The sequence below is a fragment of the Aspergillus karnatakaensis genome (assembly GCF_047715665.1).
Source record: "Aspergillus karnatakaensis strain CBS 102800 unplaced genomic scaffold BJY04scaffold_13, whole genome shotgun sequence".
In the NCBI taxonomy this organism is placed as follows: Eukaryota; Fungi; Ascomycota; class Eurotiomycetes; order Eurotiales; family Aspergillaceae; genus Aspergillus; species Aspergillus karnatakaensis.
Genome location: NW_027395725.1, coordinates 102153 through 122430, shown reverse-complemented (window position 1 = coordinate 122430; position 20278 = coordinate 102153). Strand labels below are relative to the sequence as shown.

Sequence of the window (20278 nt, the reverse complement as noted above, 5' to 3'; positions counted from 1 at the left end):
CTTCCCAAGTTGCGGATCATGAGCTTGCTAGCTATCATTCTTGCCTTTCCCTTACCTAGTCTTCGTCTGGCGTACGTCCGACGCGCCTTTGCTGACGTTAAGATTTCTAGCCCACAACTCGCCATCATGGCTCGCACTAAACGCTCAATCGAAGAGATCGCCAATAAGTCCGACTCGGATGACGACGACTACAGCGATCACCCCGTCCGTTCAAGCCGGCGTTCCGCCCCCAGCTCCAAGTCGAAGAAGAAGTCCCGCCCCACGAAGAAACGACCACGGCGCGACTCCGACGACGACATCCTATCCGACGACGACGAATTGAGCGAAGTTGATGAGTTCTCGTTTCAAGGCACTGATGAAGAAGAGGATGAGGACGCTCCCCGAAATGCCCGGGGCACAGTCGCGCGAAGAGCCGCCACGAATCGACCAATGTACAACGAGGAAGATTCGGAGGATATCCAAGACGAGGACGAAGATGTGGCTCCTTCACCTAAGAAGGTAGTAAAGCTGAAAGTCGGCAACGTCTTGAAGAAGCAGGGGTTATCGGATTTCTCAGGGGTTCGACGGACTACCCGGCGCACGCGCGACCCATCCGAAGATATCCTCGCTTTGACAAATTCGGGACGTCATGTTGAAACAGTTGAACGAGGTACACATAGTCCAGAGGCAGAACGCACGCGCCGCTCTTCCCGTGGCGCCAAGCGCATTCCCGAGGTTGAAGAAGTTGACGCGAAAATGGAGGACCCCGAAGTCATCGAAGAGACGTTGACCGAGATACGAGCCTCCCAGATTGAGGTATCTGAAAGCGCACCGGTCTCGTTCCAGCATCATGATCATGATGAGGACGGGGGCTTTGTGCCAGAGTCTCAGAATGATGGCGATAAGGATGAAGACGAGGATGATGATGATGAGGGTCCGACTACACGGCGGCGAAGTAGACCAAATCGCAGTCAAAATACCGAAGAGGATACCACACAAATTGATGAGGATGATTCAGGTCTCCGTCGGTCAAGTCGAAAGAAACCCAAGTCATCACAGCGCAATGACGAGGAAAGTGACTTTGAGCCTGAAGAGGAGGAATCTCACGACGAGGATGAACTGTCTCAATCCGGAAAGTCCCAAGGAAGGTCGCCGCGCAAACCTACTACTCTAGTTCAGGATGAAGATTACGAAAGCTCAACTGGCCGCCGCCCAGGCCTTCGAAAGAGAGCTTCACGATCTCGGGGACAGTCCGAGGCCGCCGACATCGCGGAAGAGTTGGCTGAAGAGCTTCAGGATCTTCGGGGAGGGCGACCGCGACGGCGAGTACACCAGGAAATTGTCTATGAGAAGCCGCGACGCAGCCGAAAGGACGTCGATTACCGTATCATCCGCCCTGACCTGGTGCTCCCAATCGAGGAAGCTGAGAATGAAGTCAATGAGTCTCCATCGCGCCGCGGCCGGGGTGGAGCCAACAACACCTGGCAGCGTACACTATTTCCCACTTACGGGCCATTTGGAGGCGGCGGGCCGTCTGCAATTCTTGGTCCACCTGGAGCGCAAGCTGCGACTGGAGGTGTTGATAGTGACAGCAGCGACGACGAAGTCATGCAGCACCCCAAAGGATCAATATCAGGGCCTGCTGGCCCTCTAGCTCTTCCTGGTATGCTAGCCCCTCAAGCACATGGTAACGACGCCGCACAAGGTCACTCTGGGACACCAGCAAATCTAGGCCGTGTCAAGGATAAGCAAGCACTGGCCGATGCTGACCCATTGGGCGTCGATATGAACGTCAATTTCGACAGCGTAGGAGGGTTGCAGGGTCACATTGACCAGCTGAAGGAGATGGTGTCGCTACCTCTTTTGTATCCCGAAATTTTCCAACGATTCCACATCGTGCCTCCCCGTGGTGTTCTGTTTCATGGACCTCCCGGTACTGGTAAAACGTTGCTAGCTAGGGCTTTGGCGAACAGTGTAAGCTCCGAGGGCCGCAAAGTCACGTTCTACATGAGAAAGGGCGCTGATGCGCTGAGCAAATGGGTTGGAGAGGCCGAAAGGCAGCTTCGCCTTTTGTTCGAAGAGGCTCGCAAAACTCAGCCCAGTATTATCTTTTTCGACGAAATTGATGGTAAGCCTTGAGTGCTAATCATTACTGCATGGTTGCTAACGCTTTCTAGGGTTGGCGCCTGTGCGTTCAAGTAAGCAGGAACAGATCCACGCGTCGATCGTCTCCACCCTGCTGGCATTGATGGATGGTATGGACGGTCGTGGTCAAGTTATCGTCATTGGTGCTACGAATCGACCAGACTCTATTGATCCTGCTCTTCGTCGTCCCGGTCGCTTCGACCGCGAGTTCTACTTCCCTCTACCCAACACTGAAGGTCGTCGCGCGATTCTAGACATCCATACCAAAGGATGGGATCCCGAGCTGCCTGAACCTGTCAAGGACGAGCTTGCGGAAATCACAAAGGGATATGGCGGTGCCGACTTGCGAGCTCTTTGCACCGAAGCTGCACTGAACGCGGTTCAGAGAAGATACCCTCAGATATACAAGTCCGACAAGAAACTCATCATTGACCCTAAGACGATCGAGGTTATCCCGAAAGATTTCATGCTCGCTATCAAGAAAATGGTCCCTTCGTCTGAGAGATCCACGTCTTCCGGTGCTTCGCAGTTACCTAAACCCATCGAGCCGCTACTTCGGCAACAGTTGGTTGAACTCAAGAGCATCCTCTCAGAGATTCTTCCACAACGTAAGAGGCTCACTGCCCTGGAAGAAGCTCAATTTGAGGAACCGGCAGACACATCAAGAGGATTTCAGCGCGAACAAATGCAGCAGGAATTCGAGAGATCTCGTGTATTCAGACCCCGACTGCTGCTACGCGGTACCCTTGGAATGGGCCAGCAGTATCTAGCCGGCGCTTTACTGCACCACTTCGAGGGCCTCCACGTTCAGTCATTCGACCTCCCCACGCTACTCAGCGACTCGACTCGATCTCCTGAAGCGGCCGTCATCCAGCTCTTTGCCGAGGTCAAGCGACACAAGCCGAGTGTCATTTATATCCCTGGACTTCAAAACTGGTCTGATACCGTCGGACACGCCGTGATATCCACATTCGTCGGCCTTCTGCGGTCAATACCTCCTACAGACCCTGTTCTGCTGCTTGGAATCGTTGAGGCTACCGCTGAAGACATGGATTCCGGGCTCGTGAGGAGCCTCTTCGGCTACTCCAAGCGAAACGTGTTCGAGCTTGCAGCGCCGGGTAGCGAGGCGCGGCATGAGTACTTCACCAAGGTCGTTGATCTCATAAGAACCTCTCCAACTCATCTTCCCAACCCCGACAATCGCAAGAAAAGACAGTTTGAAGAGCTGGAGGTTGCGCCACCACCGCCTCCTCAAGAGAAAACTTTGTCGAAGGATCAACTCAAAGCTCAGAAGAAAAAGGACTATCAAACGCTAAACCTCTTGAAGATTCGAATCCAGCCTATCATGGACCAGATCAAGAAGTATAAGCGATTCAGGACCGGTGTAATTGATGAGTCACAGATTCGGTATTTGTGGGAAGAGGATGATCCAAATATTGTTACTAGTGACTTGCCTATTGAACAGCGGACAATGTTCCGACCGTTTGAGAAGGCGTACGACAAACACGGTGTTCTCGGTCTCCGAGAGGCGGTGTCTGGCAAATTCTTTTACAACTTGGAGATTGTCACCATCGAAAAGCGGCTGTCTAACGGTTACTACAAGCGTCCCAAGGACTTTTTGGCTGATATTAAGCGGCTCGCGAAGGATGCCCGACAACTCAATGACCAAGAACGCTTGCTCCGGGCGAATGAACTTCTCTCGAATGTCGAGGTCGACATCGCTACCATTGAGCAAGCTGAGCCGGCGCTGGTGGCTGAGTGTGAGAACGTTTATCTTCGAGAGCTGGAGCGAGAAAAGATCGCGCTGGAGAAGGCAAAGAAGGCTGAGGAGGAGGAGGAGGCCGCTGCAGCCCGTGCGGCGAACCGAGTCCCTCACGGAAACACCGACTCAGACCCGTCAAGTGGTCCTGTCGTCCTTGGTGCATCGTTTCCTGACCTTGCTCCCCACGTGCCTGGCCGACCGGTAACGCCTACGCGGCCATCTACAGTGAGCTTCATGACCAATGGGTATCACCGAGGAGACGGCGATTTGAATGACTCGAACGCGACCAACGGCTCGCATGAGACCCAGCCTGATGGAGATGGAGATCTGTACATGACCAACTCCGATCATTCCACCGGAAGGGATACGCAGGTAAGCTCGTTCGGGCCTTCTGCACAGCCTAAGCCGGCCTATTCCATGACGGCGCCTTCTCAACAGGTGAGGCGCGAGTCTGGACTTTCGAGCTTCTCGCAGAAAGGACCTATGACCCCAATGGCCCCAGGATCACAACCTGGAGACTACACAAACGAAGCTTCCACGACGCAAACGACGTCAGACAAGAAATCATCCGACCAGTCTTCTCACCCCCCTCAACACTACACTCAAAGTCCCATTATTGTTCATGGCCCGCGACACGACTACCCAGACCTTTCGCTTTATCCCGACCGTGTACCGCATGAGGAACATCTGCCCGACACGCAACAAGGCGATAGCAGCCAACCGTCTCCCCCACAGGCCCGTGAATCCCAGCTTGTGCGTGTCGACGCGACTCAATCGCAACCAAGATCGCAGCCTCCTGTCCCTCTCTTCGACGGTGCTTCCAGACAACCGACTGCACTATCAGCCCTGCTCAATGACGAGGACGAATCGCCGAAAATGATCATTGATCTCGACTATGTGCAGGACCTGCATAAGGAAATGACTCAGCGCACGAGCGGTTGTTCTGTCGAGCAGCTCGAACAAATCAACACCGCGCTGATGGACTTCCTCTGGCGCACGCGCAGCGAATGGAACCGCAGCAAAGTGGCAGCTGGCATTCAAAACACGTTCAATGACGTCCTCGAAGATATGCAAGCTGTACAAGAGATTGGACCGATTAGCCAGAGAACGATGGAGCAGCTCGGCGGGGTCTTCTAACTTCTAAGCCTGTTCTTCTTGCCCACATCAACCTTTCTTCGTTCTCCACTTTCTCTCCTTTCCTTCCGTCCACCACATTTTTGCTTACGTTTACATTGGCTAGCATGGAATTTTGTAATGAGATCAATGGCGGATATTCGGGCTCTTCTCTCGATTCTAGTATTTTCGCGTTGCTGCTGCTTTCAACTTCGTCATATTATTATTATTCTATACCTCTTCCTTGCTCTCAAGGGGTTGTTATGGTGTTTCGTCAGCCTGTTTCCAGTGGATTGCCTTTTTCTCGATCCATCTTCGCATGGAATATAGCTAGCCATAGTATGATATGAAAATCGAACCTGGATAGATTATTACCAGCTTTATCAGTAGAGACTTTTGTTTTTCGTTTGTATCTTAGGGACCACGGAGTATTGATGGCATGCAAAAGATGCCCAGGTCATAGTGGCTTGTCTATGTGGAACCTGTGGTGGGACAACCGAACTAGTCCAGGCCAACCAAGGCGCTGGTCGACTGCAAGGATTAACTCCACTGGCAGACCCACTGAGCATATAAAGAAGCCCTCATCCCCCGCGGGCTCAACCTCACTCTTTTGGTCCCCGTCGAAATTCTCCCCCTCATGCCCTCCCCGACCGACCGTCCCCTTTCATGCTTACTCAGCACTCTCTAGATCCCCCAACGACCACACGAAGACCACGAAACCACGAATAAGTCTACACACCACGATTAAGTCACCCTGATGTAAATGTCAACAGCTCGCCCTCGAGTCGCTCTACCCACTTGACCTCTTCGATATTCCTCCCAGCCCTGAAACAGACTGTAATAGCCGACCGAAGGCTACGCGACCGCAGTACAAAACCAAAAGAAAAGCCCATATCTTCAACAAGCTGGGGTGGTGTAATGGAATAACACCGCGGTCTAAAACCAGGTTTAAAACGGGCCAACGTCCACCTAGGCCCTACTAATACCAGGGACTCCGCTGATCTGGGTTCGAATCCCAGTCCTGGCTCAATTTTTTGGACGTCCTTTTTCCTTCGTTCGATGCGACCTCGATTTTCGATCGTATGCCTTCCTACGACTTCGTTCTACGATTTGATCTTCCATACGATGCGATACTAAGCGTGGATGGGTCTTTGCGACGAGGAAACGGCTATCGGATCGACGCACAAAACCAGGTTCTGAAAGGTATTCTTCAACAAAGCCGGGGTGGTGCAACGGAAAGCACAGTGGTCTAAAACCAGGTTTAAAACGGGCCAACGTCCACCTAGGCCTTACTAGCACCAAGGATTCCGCAGACCTAGGTTCGACTCCTAGTCCTGGCAACTTTTTTTTTTGATCATCGATCTTCTTTTTCGCCGCGACTTGCGACCTTGATCATTCTTCTCCGATCGTCTCTGGCTACGGGCAGATCATCACTGAGATGAGTTCCGACTGCTTGGAAGATGGATCTGGATGAAGACCTGCAGCGCGCTTTTTGCAGGTGAAGTCCTTCGGGGGATTGCGACAAAAGCAAGATCTGAAAGGAATCCTTCAACAAAGCCAGGGCGGTGTAATGGAATAACACAGCGGTTTAAAACCAGGCTTAAAACGGACCACCGTCCACCTCGGCCCTACTGCGAACCCCACCTTTAGGGACTCGGTTGATCTAGGTTCGACTCCTAGTCCTGGCTCTCTTTTTTTTTGGAGGCAGAGATTTCTTTTTGGATCAGCTTGCTTTGGCTTAGTCTACGGCTGCCCTTGATTTGCGGTGGGTTTGAGGAAACGGTCACCTTTTGCGATTCAGATACGTTCTTTCTGGGAGTGAGAAAGAGGCAATCTATCTATCTGTCAACATGGTGGTGGATGACTCTCAAGCGTCATTCTCCGTGTGAGCGCGTTCGCCTGGGCCTTCGGTTTCCGCACATCTAGGCTGGTATGGCATGTGTATTCTTGTTGTCTCTTTTTCTACAGGTTCACTCACAACAGGGACCATTTGACTTTCGCCTTCAAGTTTCACTAACAAACCAAGCGAAAGAAACAACAAGGGAACGATAACAACACGTCGAGGACACCGGGAATGCAACCATCCAGCCACTGTGGTAATGGCACTATGGCCAAACGCAGCGGCAGCTGAAGGGGATTTGTCCACTGCGGAAAATGTTTCCGAGTTCCTTCGACGAGCTGTTTGTAGTGATCTTGATAGGTAGGTCGACCTAAAGATATATATAGCGTTTTATCAGTTGACGGCCGGTGGCATACAGTTGGACCTCCAGTATCATTATCAGGTTCTGTTGAGGAATGAGAGCTGCTGAGCTTGTTTATATATCAACTAGTACCTCCAAATGCAGTCCTTGGCCATGGTGCCCACGTGACTTCTCACGAATCTTTCATAATTCCATCTCAACCTCGCCGTTGGTTCTTCATTAGTACGTGCTACGTATATAGTTCCCAATCCCGTCGACTCCACTGCACCTAGCTTATGGGGTGGGTCTTATACAAATGCCGGCCAGATCCATTTCAAATCCCTTAACTTCAAATCCTTATCCCCGGAGCCCCGGCCAGTGAAAGGAATTACCTGATCTGGCAACTCGGAACAGCGGCAGATATATCCAAATCCCGTCAGTGGAGTCAACCACCTGGGCATATCGGACGGAGTTAAGCTATTACCTACTATATCAAGCATACGGTCCATCATGAGTTGAATCTATTCATACTGACCAATTGATTGAATCCCCGCGTCTCAGAAGTCATGGCTGTACGTTCCTAGTACTCTTCGCACTCACTGGAGTTCTATTACCTAACCTATCAGACCACCGACTCCCAGATTACTTCCTTCGTCGAGCCCCTCGCCGGCCTCTTCGCCCATAGCCTCCGCTCCCCAATCCTCCGCCGACCTGACGAAGAAGGCCTAGAATACGAAGAAGTCTGGTTTCCCTCGCTCGATGGCGTTATACTTGAGGGTTGGTTCATCCCGGCCAAGGGTTCCAACAAGCTCATCATCGCAAACCACCCTCTGCCCTGCAATCGATCTGGTTTCCCCGGTCACCTACCAGGATTTGGTCTCTTTGGCGGCTTCGAAGTGAGCTTCATCGACGACTACAAAATCTTGCATGATGCTGGGTATAATGTCCTCTGCTATGATCTGCGAAATCATGGACGGAGCGGTGCCGGCTCTGGAGGCATCTGCGGTATAGGTCTTCTTGAGTGTCGGGACGTCGTGGGCTCGATCAAGTATGCCCAGTCTCGGCCAGACACGGCGCACATGGAGATTGGGCTTTTGAGTCGTTGTTTAGGGGCGAACTCAACGATTGTCGCAGCTTCGAGGTATCCAGAGTACTTCAGGGACGTCAAAGCGCTCATTGCGTTGCAACCTGTCTCGAGCCGTGTATTTGTCGAGACTGGTGCGAAAAATTCAGGACTTGATCCAGTCAAGGCCGCCGAAGCCTTTGACACTAAGATCTTTCACCTCACTGGGTTCCGGTTGGATGAGTTGTCTCCTAAGCCGTACACCAAGGATCTGAATATCCCCACGCTAGTTGCGCAGGTCCATAAGGATATTACTGTTGAGCCTAGTGATGTGCAAGCTATCTATGATGGTATTAGGTCCGAAGTCAAGGAATTGATTTGGATTGAGGGGACGACCAGGAGGTTTGATGGGTACAAGTATTTTGCAGAGCATCCGCAGAAGATGGTGGGGTGGTTCGACAGGTTCTTCTCATGATTATCAGTTATATAGAAAAATATACATATTTCGTACTGAGAAAGACTTGGTCTAATTTTATCTCTTCGTCTATGATTGTTTTTGAGCACCTGCTACTTCCAACTGCTGCTGTCGCTCAGATCTATATCCCGATGTTGAGCTAGTCCCAACACAGTAATTCATGGAAACCCTGGACATGTGACGAGGCCAAGACACCAGCCTGGCCTCTATCCTCATTGACATTTGTTCTTCGGAGACAGCTGCTCATACTCAATTCACCTCAATCTTGCAGGCAAATTTGACCTTGCAATTTTCGAATTCTTTTTCAGCTTTCATATTTTCTCCGACTATACCCACATGCTTTAAACGCCAACAACCCACCCTGTTATGACCAGCTAAACCTCGCGCAACACCCGCATTCTCCCTCTAAAATCACCCTTCTCTCACCCCCACACATACACAATGGTCGACTGGGTCACCCTCGTCGTCCCGTTCGCCTACCTCAGCGTTCTGATCGGCTCCCTCGCAACATTCTCCTCCCTATACCGCAAGCGCAAAGCCAGTACGTCCCTCACAGTGCCTCAACCCGCAACCTCTACCCACAGACCAGCCAAACAACTAACAAGCCAACAGGAAAGGCCACCTCCTTAGAACCATGGTTCCCCGCCCACCTGCAAAGAGACATCTACTTCTCCCTCCTGCACCTTGACCCGTCGTCCGCATCATCAAAGGAAAAAGAAAAGGAGAAGAAGGTTCCCGAATCCGTACTTAAGGCTGCGCTGCTCCGCCGCGCAATTGAAGATATCAAGCGTGTTCTTGCGCTCAGGAGCCAGAAGCAGGCGCTGAGTATGCTCCTGCAGAGGGGGAGTGTCGGCGATGATCTGTGGCAGAGGTTTTTGCGTGCGGAGAAGGAGATGGAGGAGGAGGTGAGGGATGTTGTTTCTGAGGTGGGTTATTCTGATACAATCTCTGCCTTAAATTTAATCCTCAAATGCTAACAATGTTGTGTGCAGGCCAACGCCTACGTCCCCGGCTGGGGCCAGGCCATCTTCCAATCCGCCAACGAAATGGTCAACAACGAGATCGTGCGCGAGCGCATCGAAAAGCACCAGAAGAAACTAGACGAGGAGAAGGCCTGGTGGGACAAGAAAAAGGCTAGCATCCAGGAAGGATTCCTGAAGGAACTTGACGCCGCCGAGAAACCCCTCCCTACGCCCTCCGCTACCCCCGCGGCAGCGGTTATCGCTTCTGAGATCAAGAAGGCTGAGGAAAACCCTTCGGTCCCGGCCCCGGCGACCGCGGTTACTCCAGCCCCAGCTGCACCACCTGCCCCAACTGTTACGGAGAGCGATGAGGACGCGGTTCTTGTGGAGGCTGATGCCGACCAGGCTACGGCGGCGGTGCAGAAGAGTCCTGGTGGTGGTGGGAAGAAGAAGAAGAAGGGGAAGAAATGAGTGCTTGTGCTAGTTTTTACATATAAAGGGGTTTCGGTTTCGGTTTAGATGGGTGCATTTGTTGTTTGAGATTCTTTTGTGCGCTATTATCTTCATTTAACCATACCATAACTTACCTTTCGTCTTATGTTTTATGCATAGGATTGTATACTGTGTGTGGATTGAGATTACCTTGAGGTACTTGTGTACTTAATGTTGAGTTCGAAAATGTCGCATCTATCCGATGGAGGATAGAGGAACCAGTTTCCACAAACACCTAAAGGAGTTTCAATTCCATGCCCTGAAGTAACATCTGAGTAGAAAATAGGGATATTATACATTGAAAACGCCGAACAACGACCCCAACCCAGACTCCATCTATATATACAAATGCACAAGCCGTTCTTTTCCAACCGTAATTGTCCACCAAACGCAGGATAAAGATCTCATCTACTGCACCAAAAGCAAACTCGCCCCTTCATCACCCAGCTTCGGCCCCAGATTAATCCCAAAAACATCCATCTCCTTCGCAACAGCCTCAAGCTGCGCCTCGATACGCTCAGGATCCGGGTGCTTGTCAGCTGTACCGGCAACTCTCCCCATGATCACGCGTAGCAAATCAGTCATGATCTCAAGCTGGAGGGTTGCCGTCTCGTGTGGGTCTAAAGACCCCAATGAGAGGCCCTTTGCTTCGAGAGCATCGGATTTTCGGTCACTGATGATCTCAACGAGGCGGTGGATGAGGGCGACGTTTTCTTTGCTCTTGGGCGTCGAGGAGAGGCGGCGGAGGCGCCGTTTAGGGGTATCTGAGGGCACGGCGGCGTGGCGCGCGACTTGCAATATTATGAGGCGGGCTGTTGTGTCGTCGGGGGTGAAGTTGAATGTTGAGTGGAGGGAGGAAAGGGCGACGATGGTCCCTGGGACATCGCGGGAGAGGCAGAAGCAGCGAATGATCTGGTCGTAGAGCTCTTTGGAGAATTCAGCGCGGGCGGTTGCTTGCGCGCGAGGGGAGAGGTTGCTGAACCAGGTTATCATGTTTGCGTAGAGGACGCGGGCGATGGGGAAGTCGTTGAGGTAGGCGGTGCGGCTGCGGTCGTATTGTAGCTTGCCGCAGTCCCAGAGGCAGGCGTAGGTCTCGAGATCCGGGGGGACGGTTGCGGAGAGGGTTTGGAATTTGAGCCAGAGGGCGCGAATGTCTTGTTTGCGGAGTTCGGCGTAGAGTAGGTGGTTCATGAAGTAGGAGTTTGGTTGGATTCGGGCTGGGGCGAGGTTTTCGACGAGCTTTTCGGTTGCGTCGTCGTCGCCTCGGCGCGTGTAGTGGAGGAGGAGGATGGAGAAGGTTTCGATACTGGCAGCGGGCATTGACCGTTGCATGAACTTTGGAATTCGAGCGCCCGTGCTCTCGATGTCTGGGACTTGAGGTGGCGCTTGTTGTGACCCAGCCTGTGATACTCGTTCAATCCGTTGATGAATCATAGACCAGCCGAGAGTTTCGGCCTTTTCACGAGCAGTTGCACTGCCTACACGAAGCCAGCCCGAAATGAGGCCATTAAGGTGCTTTGGATCTGGCTTAACACCACGCTCGTACATCAGCTCAATCACCATGGCAGCGGAATCAACCTCGCCCATGCCGATAAGCTTTTTCATCCAGCTGGCATAGAAGAATCGATTCTCAAACCGACGAGGTAAGACTGTCAGCGTCGAGAGCGATACCTTGTTGACTTCTTTTTCAGAAATAGCGGACGCCTGCAGATTACCAACCAAACCAAGAGCTGCCTTGTATAACGCTGTTGAGTCATTCGCCGTATCCTGACCGGTCACCATCATATCTTTGAACACCGCAATGGCAAGGTTAAGCCTTCCGGATTTGAGCAGCTCGATGCTGATCTGATCATAATCCTCCATGGTTATGCCATGTTCAAGCGAGGCTTTCAGCTGAAGATACAAGGCCCAAGCTTTCACTTCCGCCTGTTTACCAGGCTGTCGCCCCCAAGCGGTAATAACAGGAATTAGAATGCGAGGCTGTCGAGAGTTGTCGTTAGTCAAAAAAGCCAGAGCAATGTCCTGAGCTCGCTGCGGATCTCCATCAGCGGCAAAAAGCTGCACCCCTAATCTCCAATACGGTTCCAGGTCCTCTTTTCGCTGGCTGAGCCCAGCCTGGTGCGCTTCCCACTGTTCTAGAGCGGCCTTTGTGTTGCCCAGCTGATGTAGGGATTGGATGTAAGAAAGAATATGGAGCGTAGGTAGGGTTCGGCCGACGGCGAGGGCGTCTTCCGCTATAACCTTGATGTGAGCGGCTTGCGTTTCGGTTGAAGGCCCGTTTAGCTGAGAAGACCATAGCAACGCCATGGCGTCTTCAGGAAGTGCGTCAACAAACCGGGGAATAACCTGTTTGCATCTTCGATACCACTTCCAGAGATCTTGTCTGGTCTTTTCACTAGAATGATTGCCCGCGAACCCCTTCAAAGATTTGTTGAATAGATTGACGTATGCGTCGTGTTCCGAATCGGGAAATATGACTTCGTATGGCTGCCGTGGGCTTTCTTCTGATTCTTCGAGGTCTTGCTTCATCCAATTTTCCTCTTCTAGTGCGATCTGTTTAAAGTCCTTTTTTATATCGTCCAGCTGGTCATCAAAGACTGCGTCGAGGTTGACCGGCTCACCCAGGGCCCCCTCTTCTTCTAATTTCCGTAAAGCTTCCAACGCAATAGCCTTATCTTTCTCCGGCAAACTCTGGATAAAATCGCCATCCGGGGCAAAAGGATCCTCCAGCTCTTTGAGCTCTTTTTTCAGCTGCGCGAGTCTTCGATCTACCTCTTCCTTCTCTTCAGTTTGTTCAGCATCCAGGTCGACCCTCCGCCTTCTCTTGCTTCGCGGGGTATCTTGCTCGAAGAAGTTGACTTTGTCATTTGGCCCGCCATAGTCGTATGAGCGCGGAGCTATCGCAGTGAACGATCGTGTGCATGTGAGAGGCGAAGTCGCCGGATTGATTGAGCGGGCCACATGCTGATACCACCGAGCTCCTCGAACCACCGGGCGGAGCATGGGTGAGGCGGTTATATCATTGGTATTCGAAAAGAATCGGATGTCAAGAGCACGAAAGCGGCGGAAGGCGAGAAGACGAATGCAACAGACGAGGAGAGGGTAGTTGATCGGGGAAGAAATTCATCATCGGAGCTTCAATTTCTCCCGAAGTGGTCTAGCCCCGTCAGAACTATGCCGCGGATTTCAGGCATTCGGCCTCTGCTACAGGTCCTCCAAAGCCAACGCGGTATCTCTTGAATTCACGCGGTCGCGAAACAGCGCATTACCTACCGACCAAATGGAGGCTGATGCTGGCATCGCTGTTGAGGCATTCCCAAGCACACAGGTACGTTGCAGTTGTGGTCCTGATGCTGCTCTTCTCTAACATATCCAAGGGCGTCTATATCTACAAACCAGCAGATACCGGAAAACCTCCCAGCGAACGACCTTCGAAGCGACGAAAAGTCACCCAAGAGACGAAGAAGTCGGATGCCCCCCCAGTCACTCCCAATGCTGCCCCCGCGATCTGCCCCTTCGTGCCATTATTAAACGGGGATGAGACTGAGGAATCAATCCAATTGCGGTACAAAACATTCGAGCAAGTGTGGTCTGCACAAGAGGCAAAGATCCAAGTCAGTGGTCATTCCACCTCCCTGGTAGTTGCAGACATGCTGACAATGGTTCAGGAAATCTTGAACGATGTCGATGCGGAAGTCCTCGAAAATGTGTCTTCGTTTGTCCAGACAACCTCGCCTGAAACGTAAGAGAACTGCGCGCAAAGAATTGGATAATGACCTAACAGAATTAGCTATGGTGGTTGCATTCCAGCGGCTCTTCTTACGGTCGGATCGAACGTCTCGTCCCTGGCCAGACTCCTCTCTCGACTGAATGATCAGTTGACTTCCGCCGGAGAAGGAGGTGTGATAGTGCTGGAATCTGGCGATGCGCCCAACCTGAAATCAACGCTGAAGAACATCATACGTGGTGCTATCACTAACACAGAGGGAAATGAGGGCTATCAAGCGTTTCTTACGGATCGAGAGGTAAGACAGCGCCATTATAGTTAGCCATGGCACATCGCTGAAAGACACAGGGCCCGAGGCTTCTTGGATACGACCTTGACCTGCTTGGTGACTATGTCAGGCGCAAAAACATCAAACACCTCGTTCTAGCTTTCCGAGATAGCGAGGCCTTTGACCCAGGAATCCTTACCGATCTTTTCTCTCTACTTAGGTGAGTTACCCGGTCATCGAAGATGTGGTGAAAGCTTATTTTTAGTTCGTGGCTTGATCGGATACCTTTGACCCTTCTATTTGGAATCTCCACGTCCGTCGAACTATTTGAAGGCAGACTACCACGGTCAAGCGTTGCACTGCTCAGAGGAAGATATTTCGAACTCCATGGGGCTAGCAATTGTGTTGATCGTATATATGAACAAATACAGGCAGAAGGAGGGAGGTTCTGGCTGGGACGAAACCTTACAGGCGTGCTATTTGAAAAGTCCAGCGACAATTTTCAAACCCCAGAGGCATTCTGTCGGACAGTGAAGGTGTGTCATGTCCACACATTGAATCCGATCTTAGCTAACCCATGACAGTATGCCTATATGTCTCATTTTTTCGCGAACCCCATCTCGGTATTTCTTGCCAGCAATGTCCCGGGCAACCTACAGCAGGCCCAGCTTTGCGAAGCAATCCGCAACACGCCATCTTTCAGGGAGTAGGGTTTCCTTTTCACATAAACGGCCATTGCTGACGTAAATAGGCACTGTGAGGCGCTGTTAGAGGATGGCCATACGCGACGGGTTCGCTATCTACTGGAGGATGATAGGGTCCTCTTTTTGCAAACGATCGAGGTCATCGGAGCTGGCCAACAGTCGATGCACAACATGTTCCAAGCCGTGAGATTCATTTCTCTCCTCCTCAAGAATCTCAACACTCCTAAAAAAGCAAGTATATCGGAATTGTCTATCCGTGCGCTGTCCGGGGAGCTATCGGAATCACCACTTCTCGAAGACATACTAGCTGCGTTCCGACGAGTAGACTCTGCCAAACTCCAGGATTTACTCCCGCAGATACCCGACCTGATAACAAACAACACCGACTACCAAATTGCCCAGTCGGAATTACGTCTCCTTTTACAACGCTATGCCAGGCCAGAACCTTTACGCACGGAATACGATAGTCAGAACGCCGTCATTGAAACAACAATCGTACAACAACGCGTCAAGCTCAACAGGGGCAAAGCAAAACTGCCAGATGAATGCATTGCTTATACAAAGATTATAGACCGTCTCCACGCCCTGTTAAAGTCATATTTCGAGACCAAATTGATCCACCCACAGGATCTACCTCTACACGAAGCTTTCCTTCTCGACATGCGGAATCCTATAAAAGAAGTCTTTGCCCCACGGCCCCGATTTGCTGTTGAGAGGGCATTGTCCAATCCGTTCGATTATTTGATGTTTACGTCGCAAGATACAGCGGGGAGAGTTTCCGCTAAGCAGCCTCCCACGTCAGTTTTATACCAGCTATATCTCGAATCCGGCGCCCTGGTCAATATCCATGACCTGTGGCAGTCATTTTACGGGGTGTACGAGGGTGAACAAGGTGAGAGTTGTGATGAAAGGATGGTTATGGCGTTGTTTTATAGAGCTATATCGGAGCTTAGAGCACTTGGAATGCTCAAGCACAGTCGGAAGAAGCTGGATCACGCAGCAAAGTCAGCGTGGATGGGGCTGTGAGAGGCTTGTGATATACATTGTTCATTAGCATTATCGGCATGGGTAATATACATTGCGGGGTATCATAAGTTTGCAGATATTTTGCAGCAAGATTGCACGCCCTGACATAAGGTGATCAATCAGAAATTGGATATTGAATAATGTCGTCATTTCCCAGCGGACGCCTTCCGTCGCTCAGTACCATCGCCTCTCTCCGACGTCTCCGTAAAGCTTGCTCTTCGGGATTGCGCTCTCGTGGCCGTCGCCCCGGTATTTGTCTCGAGCCAGCAGTGTCTTCGCCATCGACCATCCATACGTCACTCTCCTCATCATCCTCGTCGTTGTCATCGCTAACTTCGTCATGGTCGTTTTCTTCCAGCAGGCTGCCCATCAAGCCGTGCTTTCGAAGCTGCTTCGCGCCATCTGGGTGAGAAGACAGCGTAGCGAATATGGAGCTCATGACCGTGTCATCGGACCACCATGTCTTCATGAGGATCACTACATCCTGGCGTCGAGAGGGCTCTGTCAGGGCGCACGGAAACGGGTAGTTGGCGAGCCACCGGCTGACGACCCCGGCCTCTAGCGCGGCAGGGATGTTCTCTTGTAAAAGTATATTCAATGTGTTGAGCGCCTTCTTCTCGCCTAGCGGCCGTGTTCGAGGGAATATAGGGGAGATGGTTTCTGACGTTTGCTCAACGTGCTCATTGAGGAAGTTGCAAAGGCAGTCGACTACGGCGGTATAGGCAGAGAGATCTTGCAATCGCGAACACACGGATGTTCGAGAAACTATAACCGTAGTTGTTAGGGAGAACCAACTTGTATGGCCGAGGGGCGGTACGAACGAGCTCGATTGGACACCAGGAAGTACACCGCGGAGAGTGCTTTGTTCCGCCGCTCGGGATTCTGGCTCGCGAGGTCCTTCAAGAGTAGTTCCTTGGTATCACCTTTCACTGATCTTTCGGCGATAATACGTAGCGCACTGCGACAAGTCAGCTTCTGGCCTTTTGCGACAGTGAATGATCATACGCGGAGCGGAGGTCGTAGCTTGTACTATTGGAGAGTTTCAAAAGTGTATCTAGTTTGAGAGCTGCAGGCCATCAGCTTGCGTTTTCCCGACACTAGAAAAAGGCAATTGCGCGACAGACCATCTTCTGTGCCCTCGCTAATGATCTTGTCGTCGGTATCCTCGTTCTTGATTTCGGTCAACTCGTGCACTCGATACAGATCGGCGGCAATTCCGCGCACGGCGAAGAAGAGAGAGACACCTGGGTCATTTAGTAGTCATTCATACACCAGATAATGCAGTACCAGGATATACCAAGACACAGCCATAACAGCCTATCGCTCATATGAGAAGCCATGGTGCTGCTTAGATATATCAGTCCATCGTAGATATCATGGTCAAGGAACCCCGAAGGCGGAAACGTGTACAGCGGCAGAATAGCAAAGCGGTGGAACAATATTTTTCTGCAACCAAAAATTTCGGCGGAGGTTCAATCCGAGAGCTCCATCTACACCGACCACTCACGCAATTATGCCACCGTCGCAGCTGAAGCAGCTCAAGTCCTCTCTTCGGGAGACTGGGGTGTTGGGTCCTCAGAAGTCTAAGAAAGAGAAACGCCAAAATGCGAGAACCGGTGCGAATGCGCATAATCGGACGCAGCGCGAGACCGCTCTCAGCGCCATTCGAGACCGATTCAATCCTTTCGAGATTCGGACAATGTCTCGGACAAAGTTTGACGTGACAACTCGGGATGGAAGCACTAAGCCTTCCAACTTCCGGCCTGGAGTCACGAGGTCTCTTGGTGAAGAGAAGGTTTGTTGGCTTCTTTATAGTCGCAAAGGATAATGCTCACAATAGAACCAGAGACGTCAAACTCTCTTGCAGGAAATGGAGCGGAAGAACAAAGTCGGCGGTATCGTCGATCGCCGTTTCGGAGAAAACGACCCAACCATGACACCGGAAGAAAGAGCTGCGGAACGATTCGCCAGGGCAAGCCAGAAAAAGCTCCGAAAAGACTCGATGTTCAACTTGGAGGAGGAAGACGATGATGATGAGGAATTCACACTTACGCACAAGGGTGAATCGCTTGCTTTTGAAGACGGAGAGGGAGTCCGTGATGACTTCAATGAGGACGTGGGCGCAGACGACATGTCAGACTCTGAACTGCCTCGAAAGCGGAAACGGATGCTTGAAGATGGCGAATTCGAGGAGGCTGGGTCTCAAGACGAGGAAGAAGTACCAGGCCGGAAGAAGTCAAAGCATGAGGTTATGCAAGAAGTTATTGCGAAATCAAAATTCTACAAGGCGCAGCGACAAATGGCCAAGGAGGACGATGATGATCTACGTGAGGAGTTGGACAAAGGTCTACCCGATCTGTTTGATATGCTCCGATCTGTGAAGCCTCCTTCTAAGCCGGAACCGCCTAAGGAAGATCTTGCCACGATGAATCCCGAGCGCGCAGCTCTTTTGCAGAGCAAACCTCAAGATGAAACGGAAAGAGAATACGATCAGCGGCTGAAGCAGTTGACTTTCGACAAGCGATCGATGCCCACGGACCGTACAAAGACAGAGGAGGAAAAGATTGAAGAGGAAGCGCAACGACTGAAGAAACTCGAGGAAGAGCGACTTCGGAGAATGCGCGGTGAAGATGCCAGCGAGGATGAATCGGAGGTGGCAGGAGATGAACGCAAAGACGACGAAGACGTTGAAGAGTCTGAAGATGAATCGCTCCCGGACGATGCCAAAGATTTCGGGCTGCAGCAACCAACGAGTTTCTCCACTTCTCGCCCAGCCGGGATTGACGACGAGGATGACTTTATTCTTGATGACCTTGTGGAAACTGCGTCAGACGTCGATTTGTCGCTCGACGAGGAGGATGATAATATGAGTGGCTTTGGAGAATCCGACTCTGAGGAGGAGGAAGAGGAGGATGAACTTATCAACGGGATTACTGACCCGAGCGGCGATGCAGCAGAGGCCCAAGTTGCCGATGATGGCCTTGCCTTCACATATCCATGCCCGGGCAATCATGCGGACTTCCTCAACATCATCAAGGATGTTCCCTACGACAAGCTTCCCACGGTCATCCAGCGAATTCGAGCCCTGCATCACCCCCGTCTTCACAGCGACAACAAGGCGAAGCTCGGCCGGGTTGCCCGCGTCCTTGTCCAGCATGTCAGGTACATGGCTGAGCAGCCGGAACGCCCTTCCTTCGCTATTATTGAGAACATCCTCCGTCACATCCATTCGCTCGCGAAGACCCACCCGGAGAGTGTCTCCCTAGAGTTCAGAGCTCAGCTTCGCGAACTCGCAACAGACCGTCCGCTCAATCTCAGACCTGGAGACCTTGTCATTCTCACCGGTATTGCTACAATCTTCCCGACATCCGACCACTTCCACGCCATTTCCACTCCGGCACATCTCTGCCTCGCACGATACCTTGGTCAAGGCCCCGTCAACAGTCTCTCAGACCTTTGCACCGGTACATATGCCGCAAGTCTAGCCCTGCAGTACCAGACCGTCTCCGAGCGCTACATGCCAGAGCTCCTCAACTACGTCCTCAACGCTCTCTGCATCCTCAGCCCCGAGGAACCGGCCTCCCACCTAGGCTCCTTCCCCCGCCGTAACCCATCCCAACCCCTCCGTCTCACCCCGTCCAAGTCCCTAACCCCCCGCAAGCTGCAATTCTGGGACACAACCAACGCCACTCCCACCGAGGACCTCAAACTATCCCTCCTAACAACCCTAACCACCCTTCTCAACACCATCGCAACCCTCTGGTCCCACAAGTCCGCCTCCCCCGAAATCCTCACCCAAGCGCACTCCCTCCTATCCCACGTCCTCTCCACAACAACAAAGAAGAAGAAATCCACCCTCCCCACTCAAACCCTCACTACAATCCAAACAACACTCACCTCCCTCTCCGACTCTCTATCAGCAGCCCAGAAATCCCGTCGCCCTCTCGCGCTGCACTCTCATAAACCTCTCGCCATCAAAACCGCTATTCCCAAGTTCGAGGAAACATTCAACCCCGACAAGCACTACGATCCGAACCGCGAGCGTGCTGAGCTTAATCGGCTTAAGGCGGAATACAAGCGTGAGCGCAAGGGCGCGATGCGCGAGCTGCGCAAGGATGCGAACTTTGTTGCTAGGGAGAAGTTGCGTGAAAAGAAGGAGAAGGATGCCGAGTATGAGAAGAAGTATAAGCGGCTTGTGGCGGAGGTGCAGAATGAGGAGGGCCGAGAGGCGAATGCTTATGAGAGGGAAAAGAGGGCCAGGCAGGGGAAGAGGTAGCGTTATTGTCCCGAAGGGTAGGATGTGGTTTGGTTTAGTTAGGTGCATGGTTATTGCATTTGTATATATCCTTAGATTTTTGAGCGTCGACACACATAAAAAGGAA

At 51.8% G+C, this 20278-nt stretch overlaps 7 protein-coding genes and 2 non-coding genes across 9 annotated transcripts; 7 read left to right on the top strand and 2 right to left on the bottom strand.

Moving 5' to 3' along the window:
• Positions 1–109: 109 nt before the first annotated feature.
• On the top strand, positions 110–5363 carry BJY04DRAFT_226375 (chromatin segregase YTA7). The gene is made up of 2 exons (XM_073718402.1): positions 110–2107; positions 2157–5363. The coding sequence occupies exons 1-2, from the start codon at positions 127–129 to the stop codon at positions 5021–5023; spliced, it is 4848 nt and encodes a 1615-aa protein (XP_073573456.1). The 5' UTR covers positions 110–126; the 3' UTR covers positions 5024–5363.
• Positions 5364–5903: 540 nt separating this feature from the next.
• Positions 5904–6026, top strand: BJY04DRAFT_t52. Its single transcript has one exon. It is a non-coding gene; the product is annotated as a tRNA-Phe (tRNA).
• A 191-nt stretch (positions 6027–6217) lies between these two features.
• On the top strand, positions 6218–6339 carry BJY04DRAFT_t53. The gene has a single exon. It is a non-coding gene; the product is annotated as a tRNA-Phe (tRNA).
• A 1406-nt stretch (positions 6340–7745) lies between these two features.
• Positions 7746–8717, top strand: BJY04DRAFT_215995 (alpha/beta hydrolase; the record flags this gene model as incomplete). The annotated part of the gene is made up of 2 exons (XM_073715612.1): positions 7746–7751; positions 7806–8717. The coding sequence occupies 2 exons, from the start codon at positions 7746–7748 to the stop codon at positions 8715–8717; spliced, it is 918 nt and encodes a 305-aa protein (XP_073573455.1).
• Positions 8718–8965: 248 nt separating this feature from the next.
• BJY04DRAFT_184031 (Sec63 complex subunit SEC66) lies at positions 8966–10350 on the top strand. Its single transcript, XM_073710552.1, has 3 exons — positions 8966–9258; positions 9330–9643; positions 9710–10350. The coding sequence occupies exons 1-3, from the start codon at positions 9159–9161 to the stop codon at positions 10148–10150; spliced, it is 855 nt and encodes a 284-aa protein (XP_073573454.1). The 5' UTR covers positions 8966–9158; the 3' UTR covers positions 10151–10350.
• A 229-nt stretch (positions 10351–10579) lies between these two features.
• On the bottom strand, positions 10580–13174 carry BJY04DRAFT_215993 (pentatricopeptide repeat protein; the record flags this gene model as incomplete). The annotated part of the gene is made up of 1 exon (XM_073715611.1): positions 10580–13174. The coding sequence occupies one exon, from the start codon at positions 13172–13174 to the stop codon at positions 10580–10582; it is 2595 nt and encodes an 864-aa protein (XP_073573453.1).
• Positions 13175–13274: 100 nt separating this feature from the next.
• BJY04DRAFT_226367 (putative origin recognition complex subunit 3) lies at positions 13275–15954 on the top strand. Its single transcript, XM_073718401.1, has 8 exons — positions 13275–13499; positions 13549–13785; positions 13840–13913; positions 13962–14196; positions 14247–14386; positions 14432–14702; positions 14751–14872; positions 14918–15954. The coding sequence occupies exons 1-8, from the start codon at positions 13452–13454 to the stop codon at positions 15894–15896; spliced, it is 2106 nt and encodes a 701-aa protein (XP_073573452.1). The 5' UTR covers positions 13275–13451; the 3' UTR covers positions 15897–15954.
• Positions 15955–16011: 57 nt separating this feature from the next.
• On the bottom strand, positions 16012–17236 carry BJY04DRAFT_215991 (uncharacterized protein; the record flags this gene model as incomplete). Its single annotated transcript, XM_073715610.1, has 5 exons — positions 16012–16661; positions 16718–16854; positions 16902–16962; positions 17021–17140; positions 17194–17236. The coding sequence occupies 5 exons, from the start codon at positions 17234–17236 to the stop codon at positions 16012–16014; spliced, it is 1011 nt and encodes a 336-aa protein (XP_073573451.1).
• A 173-nt stretch (positions 17237–17409) lies between these two features.
• BJY04DRAFT_226363 (snoRNA-binding rRNA-processing protein NOP14) lies at positions 17410–20278 on the top strand (the record flags this gene model as incomplete). Its single annotated transcript, XM_073718400.1, has 2 exons — positions 17410–17691; positions 17743–20278. 2 exons carry the CDS (start codon positions 17410–17412, stop codon positions 20170–20172), a joined length of 2712 nt encoding a protein of 903 aa, XP_073573450.1. The 3' UTR covers positions 20173–20278.

What these genes read in the sequence shown, in the direction of transcription:
- BJY04DRAFT_226375 (XM_073718402.1), top strand. Translation starts at nt 127, where the DNA reads ATGGCTCGCACTAAACGCTCAATCGAAGAGATCGCCAATAAGTCCGAC. An exon ending in CTTTTTCGACGAAATTGATG is followed by an intron (nt 2,108 to 2,156) that starts GTAAGCCTTGAG and finishes AACGCTTTCTAG; the next exon opens with GGTTGGCGCCTGTGCGTTCA.
- BJY04DRAFT_184031 (XM_073710552.1), top strand. Translation starts at nt 9,159, where the DNA reads ATGGTCGACTGGGTCACCCTCGTCGTCCCGTTCGCCTACCTCAGCGTT. An exon ending in ATACCGCAAGCGCAAAGCCA is followed by an intron (nt 9,259 to 9,329) that starts GTACGTCCCTCA and finishes ACAAGCCAACAG; the next exon opens with GAAAGGCCACCTCCTTAGAA. An exon ending in TGAGGGATGTTGTTTCTGAG is followed by an intron (nt 9,644 to 9,709) that starts GTGGGTTATTCT and finishes TGTTGTGTGCAG; the next exon opens with GCCAACGCCTACGTCCCCGG.
- BJY04DRAFT_226367 (XM_073718401.1), top strand. Translation starts at nt 13,452, where the DNA reads ATGGAGGCTGATGCTGGCATCGCTGTTGAGGCATTCCCAAGCACACAG. An exon ending in CGTTTCTTACGGATCGAGAG is followed by an intron (nt 14,197 to 14,246) that starts GTAAGACAGCGC and finishes TGAAAGACACAG; the next exon opens with GGCCCGAGGCTTCTTGGATA. An exon ending in CATTCTGTCGGACAGTGAAG is followed by an intron (nt 14,703 to 14,750) that starts GTGTGTCATGTC and finishes AACCCATGACAG; the next exon opens with TATGCCTATATGTCTCATTT.